At 38.8% G+C, this 11636-nt stretch overlaps 1 protein-coding gene across 2 annotated transcripts; it reads left to right on the plus strand.

Moving 5' to 3' along the window:
- Positions 1–1596: 1596 nt before the first annotated feature.
- On the plus strand, positions 1597–11633 carry LOC128268867 (zinc finger protein on ecdysone puffs-like). Of its 2 annotated transcripts, none has more exons than XM_053006151.1 (6): positions 1597–1671; positions 3060–3364; positions 4008–4162; positions 6853–7400; positions 7469–8224; positions 8700–11633. In XM_053006151.1, exons 2-6 carry the CDS (start codon positions 3098–3100, stop codon positions 9005–9007), a joined length of 2034 nt encoding a protein of 677 aa, XP_052862111.1. In that variant the 5' UTR covers positions 1597–1671; positions 3060–3097; the 3' UTR covers positions 9008–11633. The 2 variants fall into 2 exon arrangements, with proteins under 2 accessions (XP_052862111.1, XP_052862112.1); XM_053006152.1 differs by lacking the exon at positions 4008–4162 and adding an exon at positions 5637–5719.
- Positions 11634–11636: the final 3 nt, after the last annotated feature.

Below are 11636 nucleotides of genomic sequence, written 5' to 3' on the forward strand. Positions count from 1 at the left end.
ATGTTACAAAAGGGCAATGGAACGTGGTCAAGCCATCGCAGTAATTACATCAGAATTGTATATTTTATAGGTTGCTAGTATTGTGTGTGAAGCCAATGCAATCAGCAAGAAACCAATTCAATATTGTATTTTTCACACAAATGACGAATCTCGCGCGCGACAATGTGCATCGCAAGATGCTCGGCCAACGGTGCTCGGAAACTTAACATATTTATTATGATTATCATCATCACGAAGAAGAATTGCAACCTGCACAAACGAATGTCTCTCATTCATGCCATGCTGATATTCGGATCAAAGTGCGAAACAGAAGCATAATTGTACATAATCGCATACCAAACACCCAATTCCCCGCTCGCGTCGTCGGCCTCTGTGTGTATGTAATTCAAAACATGATTTTAAACACTCCTTTGACAGCGGTCGGATGCTCGGACCAAATTGGTTCGAATCCGGTGGTTGTAGAAGAGGTAAATACTATTATTGAGCTAGGATTACAATTTATAGAAAGCACGTTAAGATGAAATTAATTTCTAATTTTAACTAGTTCCCGTCCGTGTCGTTAGTAGCAATTTAGTCGTTCTTTAAACGAAACACATGGACGATGGGAATGCGACGACATGGGGCGGGAAGCGTAACATGACAAACATCAACTTAAACCGCATTCCCCGCACAAAGTACGTAACGCACTGTGAGGTGTTTTACGCATCGGAATGAAATTGTTTTGAATTTCAGTGAGTGCTACCGGATTAAGTGAACTAGACAGATCTTAAGAAAAACAAGAGAACGGATCAAGACTAGCAGAGGAAACCAGTTCAATCAAACGATCATCGTCAGCTTTTCGCGCAGTAGTGCATGTCGCATCCGGGTGCAAAGAGCAACCACTCACACGGCGATCGCGGGTGACGGCGAAACATAAAATAAGTTGTAACGACAGATTGCTGAATGAAGTTTGTCGACTACATGTGATTTAACGTTTAAAAAGGGTGTAAAAATATGGAGAAGTAATAAAACTATTTAACAAACCAGAGACATAACAGAACTAACAGTAAACATTAAAGTAGTATTAAAGAGTTAGTGAAATAAAGATAACTCTATTGTAGATTACGCTGTATTCAATAAAAAGTCGAACAATCCTTCTGATAATAAAACAAAAACAATGGAAAAATACTTGTGTTTTCAAAATGCTGTGAATTTGACAAAAAAATGACGATGACAAACGTTTAAACGGATTTTCCCTGTAATGATAATTTTTTAACTCCTTCAACCGGCGTTCAAAATTACTGTTTCAAAATTAAACAAGTTTTCCGACTACAAGTGTGTTTTGTAATAAAGTGTGTTGCTTGGCCGTTTAGTATGCAAACGGCCGAATTTAATTTCAATAGTTTTGCACAATGGTTTTACTACTATCAACTGCTGTGTTGCCTATTTTATTGTATTTTATCTAAAGAAATGAAGAAAAGTATTGTAAAATAATTTCCTTCGTACGTTCTTCGTAACGAGCCATTGAGACACCCCTCGCGTGTACTAGGTTCATCCAACTGGGCAGGAGGTTCACTCTTCAGTCAACTTTCAATTGATTTTATTCTTTCGTGGTGTCGAGTACCTTCTCTCTTCTCTTAAGCAAGTTTCAAAGAAGTATCTCTAAGTGTATATTTTTCTTCTTAATATCAAGTAAGTAACTGGAAGCCCGAAATGAGGAGCAGTCCAACATTAAGATGCTTGCAGTATTAGCTGTTGTGTCGTGCCAAATAATAATGCTGCTTTGAACGTGAGACTGGCGGCAGACATCCTCGCTTGATCAAGATGTCCATTTACGAGCGAAAAAGCCGGAATAAGATCGCGGTCTCTTCTGCCATCTAAGTTCCCCAGTCATTTCGACAATCTTCAGGTTTGCTGTTTGGCTGCGACTGGTTTCGTTGTAAACATGTGTAAGGGCGTAATCTTTGCGTAGAGGTTTCAAGCAGCGGAAAAATATCGATTTTTCGCCCATTACCGCAGACCGCAATGCAAATGTTGTCTCAGTTCCTGTTCCTCTACCGTATCGTTCACGCACTCGTTTTCCAGACCGGTATTCATTCATGACCGGCAATCGTTTTCATTACGTCCGTATTTTTGATTCGGCATGGTGCCGAAAATAGGTGATGGATTTGCGGTACATAATCATAATCGCTGTTCAGCCAATATTTATGACCGGTCAGCTTGTAATGTTTTCTTCTTCCATACGCCCAATATTTCTTAAAGCTACCCAACTTTGCCTTGCAACGCATTAGTTATAAATTCATGTGATGCATTACGCATCGCGGGAGGTTTCATTGCCGTTTTGCCGAACAACAGCTGGTGGGCCAGCAATTTTTGACAACATGGAAGTGGCGCCGTAGGTTCATTCGGGGGAATGAATAGTGAAAACAGCTCCGCCGTAAATGAAACTCACTCATCGTCCCAGTGAGAAGTGATCGTGAGTTTGGTCCGGCTAGGATACCGGTAAAATCGGTGTAGGATGACGAATTTGCAATCATACGAGCGCATGCTTTTTGGACACGTTACATACCTGGGCAGTTTACACTGAAGTTCATAAAGCAGTAGTAGATCAGTGAAGTAAAGTTACTAAACATTTCCTGTGCTTTCTGCTATGACGAACATGAAGTTTCTTAGCGGTAACATACAAGTTGGACAAAAAACTGCTTACTTAATTATTTTTTCAGTAAATTTTGCATAGAATAGCCGAGCACTGCATTTTAACTAAAGGCATGTTACCAGTTTTGCTGTCATTAGTATGTGAAAAGCGAAAACGTTCTTCTGTAACAAGAGAGTCCTGTTTTCACATGGAGCAAATAACAAATCGTGATCACCGAAAATTACCTTCATGTGTGGTGTAATCATTACCTCAGATTTGTTACTGAATCAGATACTGAATTTGTTACGATCTCAGAACTTTGGTGTCGCACTTTGTGCGTTTGTGTTAATAAAACGAACTCTTCCGTGATTCTGCAGGTTACGTTTCCCGCGGACACTAAGTTTTCGTAATTGGATCGATGCAACAAAATTCTTTATCGTTTCAGGTATTCCAGAGAAGAAGTAAATTTGCATCCCGAAAAAAATGGCTTATCGCAACAACAACCGTCGGGGTGGTGGCGGTGGCAGCAGTGGAGGAATCGGTAGCAACTTTAGCAATAACTACGGCAACCGCATCAATCCCTGGGATGCAGGTGTAAGCGGTGGTCGTGGGAACAACGACGCCATCACATTTGCCAATAGCTTGATCAACAATTTGCTCCGCAATCAGAACACTAACCAGGTGCCGTCGCTTCTGGACGGCGTTCAATCTTCGCGATTTGACGATATCAATGGTTACAACTTCATTAGGGTATGTATGAGTATGTATATGAGTAAGAAAGGTATCTTGGTATAAACTGCGGAACTGTATTGTTTCATCAGATGGTTTCTTGCTTTTGTCGGATGACACTTTGCGCTTTGCCGTATATGATGGCATCCTTTGCCTTACCTTAATTAATATTTTCACTATTCTTTTGATTTTGGTATACAGTTGCCTTAAATTAGCCTATCCGTTTTTGACTATACTAAACAGCAAAAGCGTTGTGAAAAGTATAATGGTGTTTTTTTCGAAAACGTTCATTAAGCAACGGTTATGTGGTATGATAAAAAAACCCGTTGAGTTTATGTGTACGACATGAGCAGTTGAAACTTGCTTAACTATATAGTCGGTAGTGCTTAGAGCGTAGTTTTTCAATCTCAAGCCACCAGTTCAATATATCTTTTACGAATGCTAACATATTTGATATATTTTTTGTTATATTGTTTATGGTTTATGGTTTTATTTTCTATGTCTTGTTGATCAATAAAGAATTCTATCTAAACCCTGACCAGGGGAGGAAGATATATTAACTTCCCCAATTGAAACAGTGCGCGGAAAGTTTGGTGTCATAAGAACAATCGATTTCGCTTCTAAATTGTTCTTTTTCTTACGTTTACTCCCATAAATTATTCAGAATCGATATGGCAAAAACCGTAACAATAATGGACGTGGCATTCGCAAGCTGGATGCTGTTAGCCGTTCCAAGAATGTTCTGGCAAAGAATGCACATAATCCAACTAATAAAGTAACTTACGACTATGCTAATAGCAGTTATCGAAATGACCAGAGGTAAGGTAGTGGTTAAGAGAAATTCGAGCAACTACAATTAGTGAGCGTAGGCTATTGTTATAAGGGCTTGCCCAGTAAATGATACAACTTTTCAGTGTCATGTTTTGGTCGATTTGAAACTACAATATCCAACCAAATGTTACATTTATGATTGGTCTCTATTTTATGCTATAGTTATTACTCGATTTCTTGGTAACAGCTGCATAACAATTTGTTTTTGGGCTGGAGTCACGTTCTATGGACTATGGAATGTTGTTTATTTTTCTTCACACTTTTGTTGTTGTGGTAGGTGGTGCTTCTGGTTGATAAGAACTTTGCTCGTTTAATGAAAATCAGTAAAATTAAAATTTCTCCAATCAATAGTTACTTTCAATCGATTGCGGTAATGCAGTTCTTAGAAGTAGAGAAAGACTCATGTATGCTGGTATCGAAGTGTTCCACTACGCGCTATTTTTTGCACGATTCGTTCCGACAGTCACGCAATTGTAGGGTCGTTGAAACTACGTTTCATTTCGAGGATTTTGATTCGTTATTTTGTGCTGTATTCATTAAATAATCCGATTGACCCGTACTCGAACTTTTTCCTAATTCTTTATTCAATTCACAGTTCCAAGCCATTATCCACTAACTTAACTGCAAAATGCTTATTTTAAAATTAAAATTGTTCGGTATATTTCGTATTATTGATCCACTCAAACTGCGGAAGGCTAATACTTTCATTCATTCATTACCAAAGGAAATTGGACAAACATCCTTTTGTCGAGATAACAAATTTAACGATATTTTTATATTTGTAATAAATATATTTATAGTTTAACAGCATATAACATAGTATGAGTTTATAAAACTTAGAAACTTAAAATGAACGAGTTAAAAAGTTATTAAATTAATATTTTCTTATGACTTACATATAAAGTGCCACAAGTAAGTTCCAAGTCTGATCGTAAAATATACTAATTGAAATCCATCCATTGTACTCTTCAATGTATCCATTGTGTGTTCATTGAAATGCCATCTACCATTGTTCTGTTACTTGATCATTATGCCAAATCTAGCGATGACGGTAACGTTTAAGTAAATTACAATTGTTCAAAAAATAAGACAACCACGTAACGGGATCATTATAGTCCGTTAAAATTTGACAAATAATTGCTTCACCAGAAGTGGGTATAACTCGTGATTTTCCACAGTTCTTCTTCTTCTCGATCTTTCAAGAAACACTGGCTAATGTTTAAGCTGCAAAACTCCGATCGAAATTAAAAAAAAATGGAATAATGGTTTACCGGCCCCTAGTTTCGTTAGGAAAGGTTCAATTCTTTCGAACTTATTTGTCGCACTGTACATAAAGTATGTTTTCAGATGTACTTAACTTTTAATGTCCCTCTTATACCAAGGCATCTTCTAAATGATCAGATTTTCGTTGTTGCTAAATTCTGTCATATATTCATATTATCTCCGGTTTGTCCCTTTTCAGAATGACTATATTTCGCGGTTAAATCTCGGATATCAAAGACGAAATCCAATTCAGTCTAGTAATAATAGTAAAAATAAGAACAGGTAATATTACACTAAAAACCCGCACATGTGCTTTTGCATGATTCACCTTGGTTTATGTGCTCTTTTTTCCTCTGTTCCTATGCTTTATTGTGCATGCTGGATCTTTTTTGGTTTTATGAATTTTTGAGTAATACTTTCTCAATTTGAGGCTGTTTGTTTACTTAATAAACATCAAACAATTTACATAAGCAATTTAATAGGGTATCTTAACGCAAAAATTCATAATTTCAATATTTATGTAATGTTTGCTGATTTCAAGTTTGTGTAGCTTTCCAATGCAAGTACTTTGGCTGCTCTAAGTATTGTGGAAAAGTAGGATGGTATCACATTTAAATGAAATAACAAATATTCTAGAGCTACGTTTGAATAGTTTTTAAGCTTCTTGATCTTTTACGAATTTCAATATCCGCGTGTGTATATATTAATGTGTGTGTGTAAATCGGTTCTCATGTTTTCGTTCAGAATGTTTGACAATTTGAAGTAGTGAAGTTCATTTCTTTACCACGAACGAACTGATGCATATTACAAACCATATATCACGCTTATCGTTGTCATGAAGTATAATGCTGTTTAATTGGCACGACTCTTATCAATGTTTTGTAGTCTAATACAATGTGACGAATGTGTAAAAATATGTGAATATAGTTCCTGAAAAGGTAGCATAGCAAAAAACTTTCGAACAAAACATACGCGCATTGTCTACCGGAAGCACTCACTGGACCATAAAATTACTGCATAAAATTTGTCGCTCTGTTCAGCGTCTCTGTGTTACAGAGTGCAGGTTAATCTGACGAAGGATATTTAGCGACCGTTACCTATTTGCTCACGTTTTAGATTGACTTTTTTTTACTATGTACGCATCCCGTTTATGTGCGGTGCTGTACATGACGATGAGTATAATGAACAGTTAAGTTTGAATGTATCTGAAAGAAGTTACCATGCAGACACACACGTTGGTCGGCTAATGCAGATCAACTTGCATCGAGCGCGTGGTGTTACGATGAACTTGTCTAGATTGTTAGTTTTAGTGTGTCTAAAAATTAATCCCAATGTCATTTTTATATGGTTTTCATTTTTCTATTCACAATCTTTACTAACCGTATGCATCTTTTGTATCCGTGTCTTCTTACCAGCGGTAAAGGAGCCAAAAAAAGTAACGCCAATAGTGTTGGTGTTGCAAAGGAGAAATCTACGCTCTCGAAGGCTTCGCCGTACTTGGAAGTTTCAAATGATTTCCTCTACTGTCATATGTGTGACAAGCACATGTACGATGCAACTTCGTTTGAAAATCACATCACTGGTCGCACACATCGTGTGATGAAGGAGAGCATTGAGGAGAGTTACCGGATGCGGGCCACACTGTTGCGGCAAGAGGCTCGAATTGCTGAGCAGCTCAAGACGATCGAGATTGATCGTCTAAAACGCATGGGCAAAGCCAAAAATTACTATAAAGTTCGTGAATATTGTCCGATGTGTGAACTATTCTTCTACGGTCACATTATTGCCCATCGGCGATCGGAGAAGCATTTGGACCTCAAAAAGTTTTTGCACCCCAAGTGCGATGACTGTGAACTAGAGTTTCACAATCGCACGGAGTACGACGATCATCTACTTTCGATTGTGCATATGAAAAATTGCAAATCCAAACCTAGCCGGCTTGACATCGAAAGAAAGGCAAAACGTAAGTAACGTTGTGATTTTCAAACAACAACACACTAATGGAACAATCGTTGCACATACGCATTACAGAATTGACAGTTTGTACAATGAACGATGAGCTACAGGATATAAGGGAAGAGACAGCTCCTAAAAAGAAGAAAGAGAAAGATTCTACCGGCGGCTCGTCGTCTAAGAAAGCTGATGATGGTAAAATCAGCAGCAAGTCGTCGCAGGTCGCTGAAACGTCGGCATCAACAAGTGGTAGAGCATTGGAAAATGAAGAGCCGACAACAGTGGTTGAAGATGATCCAATTCGAGAGGCGCTGGGTGGTGACAGCGAAGGTGGAAAACTATTGTCAGAGGACGCGGGTGGAGCCGTTGTGGACGATTCGAAGCTAGACGAGGACATCCCGGAGGATGAGGTCGTGAAGGAAGAGGAAAGTGAAGACTGCATATTGGACTACAAACCGGGCGACGAAATTGCTCCTGAAATCGATAATAAATTGCCTCGCTACAAGAAGAATCGTGCGCTCGGCATGAGCCTAATCGGAAAACTGGAGTGCATCGAATGTTGTATCTGTCACAAGTATTTTGATAACGTTGCAACGGGAGAAGTGCACGCTCGCACACATTCGCACTATCGAGCTTTCATACGGTTTCTGAATGAGAAAGCGATGGAGGTGCGTATCGCACAAAAGCGTGCAGCGGTTGCGCTGGAAGAGGCAGAGGCAGCAAAGAAAAAGCAGAAACTTATTGATGATAAGACTGGTGCCGACGGTTGCATTGAACAAAACGGAGAAGGCGATAAGAAGGACTCGGAGCTGTACGATCCTTCCGAAGCTACAGGTGATGAGTGTGAAGATAATAATATTAGTGCTAATGGTCAAAGTTGTGTCCAGGAAGCAAAGTGTGATTAAAAATAGTTATAGACATGGGATATATTTATATATACGCTATCGTTTTTTAATGTGGCTTCATTATTATAATTTTTTTCAATCGTGGTTTGTTTGCGCAACACTAAATTATGAATTGAAAACCTAACCTTTTAAAGCGTTTGAGCGGATGATGATTCATTTGTTTTTCAGCATACTGTGAATACATGCATTTTAATGCACATTATACTTTGGTTATAATAGTTCGTGTTTCTTTTACTTTTGACTTGTTTTTAATGCTGTCTTGCCGCTTGATAGAAAGGTTGATAAATACAATGCGATGAATGTGAACTATACACCGTTAGAACAAGAACGTCATGGTTTAGCGATTTCGTACTTTCGCCATTTTGCCACTAACCTTCTAATGATGATTTCCTTTAACTTTCAAGAATCTGGTGATGCCAGCATGGCGGAGGATAGCAAAAGCGACGACGGTGAGAACGGATCAGAGCAAATCGAACCGATGGAGACAGAATTAGTTGGAAGCACAGTGGACAGTATCGAAAAGAACGACTTGTCTTCTGTATCGGGCAGCTCGGTAATCCAGCCCGGGGCCAACCCAGACGAACAAGCTGGTAGTAATGGTGAAGACTCTAGCAAAGAGGAAGAGTCCAAGGAGAGGGACGATAAATGCTCGACCAAGCATGGCGGCGGTAACCGTCGCGGTCGGGGTGGTAGACATGCAGGGCGGAACTAAGGAGCTCTAATGGAACCTTCAAGTACAATAGCTCTAGAAAATGTTTGACACTATTGATAGCATCAAAGCGAAGAAAGTGACACGAAAAGAAAGGTAAAAGGATTTTAAAATCAAACTTTTTTGCAATGACGTATTTGTAATAACTCAGATACGGATGCACTTTCTAAGTAAATGTCATTAAAACACACCACAAACATGAATTAATTACAACATAAACGCTGATAAGGAAAGGGAAATGATCGTTCAACACGTGTATGCCAAAAAGCATGCTAGTTTCTTCAGTTTTTTGTTTACTAAACGTTGAAAAGGATTATGTTAAGCGTACATAAGATTCACAACACTTTCTTTCTTCAAATGTAGGTGCATTATGTTACACAAGCTCATCCTGCTCTAACTGTCTATTCTCCTGCTCGATAGTATAGAGCATAATATTTCGCTTAAATGCAAATGTGTATTTGAAAGGGCCTGTGTGATGCACACGGCATGACATACAGCGCTTCATTCAACCTCTACTCTAAAAATGTTTATTGCGTTCAAGCTGACATTCGTAGACCAAGCATTGCGAAATCCGCTCGCAATACATTGACTTGTAATTTTTGTGGGCAACGCTTCAACTGGATCGCTTCCAGTTAATACATTATACAACACCACCATAAATTATAACTCACCGGTCAGCATCGGCACTTTTGAAACGCACCAGGCTCACAAACGGCCCGCGGGTGTTAGAAAAATTTACGCAAAGATGAATAATAACCAATGTTCAGTGTTATTACGTGAAGTGGTACGTCTTAGACAACCCTTTCTAGTTGTAACCGTAAGGAGTAGGAAACTTCGATAATGCTGTATTTGTACGTTTACTCGTGTGTAGTACCATTTGTGGATGTTTCGGAATGTGAATAACGAGCATGCTGTTAAAGGTATCTCTTGACACTAGCATACTACTTCGCTGCGTATTGCAGCAATCTCAGCGACCTACAGCAAGGATCATAAACGTTGAAATATGCACACTAAATGTAATAACTGCTTGTTGATTACCGTACCGTGAGTCAGCATACAAATGGCGATCGTAAACGACGACAGCTAAACAGTAAAATTGAAAGCACTCTCATTCATAGATAAATATCCTAAATGTAAAATTTTCTCTGCCTTTCTCATTCAGCTATTTCCTCACATTGTAATAATATGTATGCCGATGCAAACTCCGCCGATGTGCAAAGCGGTAAACTTATTTATTGGCGTTCGTTTAGGAGTTGGAAAGGTCGTACGATCAGCCAGCTACTGCGTATCCGATCGTTCATTTCCAACAGTCCATGAGCATGTGGCCAATAATACTCATTTGGCATAAATGTATGGGAATTCGTGCAATACGGAAACGCAAAGTGATGACCACATCCATCAATTATTATCAAAACACGCTTCTAATTGTGTAGGGCAGGTCCAAGGTAATTCACAATGAATGAACCACGTAGTTGCTTCGCTTGGATGCCAAAGCTCTTCACTTCAGATCTTTTATTTCTGTGTGTTTGAACCTTTGCTTTCGTTATCACTGCAATGCACCAAACCGGTACAAAATCAGTTAAGGTAAAAACTGCATACTCAATTGTCCCCGATTCCATTCATCGATAAACAATACGCACACATACAAACACAGACACACACAATATCTTTCAAAATAAACAAAAATCACAACCGAACCACCCACATAATATATAAAAGTAAAAACACGTACACCAGTATATCCAAACCAATAAGCAAAATAATCATCCTGTTCCGGTCCAGCTGCGTAGTGTTGTTTCATAGAAAATGTCAACGTAGCGAATAAATATGACCCTGTGTTGAGTATTACCCGAAATCGATGCAAAACTGCGGAAAATCAAATATGCGTATAATCTACCACAAGAGCAGTTAAAAAGAAAAGAAGCGTGATACTGAACTCCAAGTACGGATACGAATACCGTGGGTAAATTCACAAATGTGAGAATTTCATTTGTTTGAAAGTGATAGCCAGCTGTACTATGACCATTGAGCTCAAAATCTCTACTTTCTCTACTTACGACCGCAAAAAGTAATCTATTCCAACTTGCCAGCAGCAGACACAAAGGAGAATGAACAAAACGGAGAAAGATACCATGCATCTAAACGCAGGGATATGTACTAAACGTTGTAACATTGTAGGAAGGTGAAATTTCTGAAATTCAGAACATCAAAACCCATGCGAAACGATTTCGTCGAAAGTACCTCTGCTTGTATGAGTGTAAGTATATAACAACGACCCACAATCAAGCAGGACTGACGATTGAAATAAAGATGAGTGAGAAAACTTGCGAATGCTTAGTTTAATGACAAGAACGAACGCATTGACAACATTTGTAAAGGAAAAAATAACACATTATGCAACATACGACGTGAAAGAGATTCGATCTGAACCGAAGCGGCCGATAACAGCATGACGCATTAAAGAAGATGTATTTGTAAGGAGCACAAATGTAGGTCCAAACGACCAATGCTCGAGCGAGCATGGAATGAGCCTGTAACAACAAAAACAACAGCTGGTAGAGTGTGCAACTCAAGTGAAGAAGCGTGGGGAAAGATAATTTGTTAAACATCTTAAAAATAAATGAAAATAATT

The sequence above is a fragment of the Anopheles cruzii genome, chromosome 2, assembly GCF_943734635.1.
Source record: "Anopheles cruzii chromosome 2, idAnoCruzAS_RS32_06, whole genome shotgun sequence".
Lineage (NCBI taxonomy): Eukaryota > Metazoa > Arthropoda > Insecta > Diptera > Culicidae > Anopheles > Anopheles cruzii.

Coding starts and splice junctions, on each gene's coding strand:
- LOC128268867 (XM_053006151.1), top strand. CDS start 3,098: ATGGCTTATCGCAACAACAACCGTCGGGGTGGTGGCGGTGGCAGCAGT. Junction 3,365..4,007: donor ATGGTTACAACTTCATTAGG/GTATGTATGAGT, acceptor TAAATTATTCAG/AATCGATATGGCAAAAACCG. Junction 8,225..8,699: donor CGATCCTTCCGAAGCTACAG/GTGATGAGTGTG, acceptor TTAACTTTCAAG/AATCTGGTGATGCCAGCATG.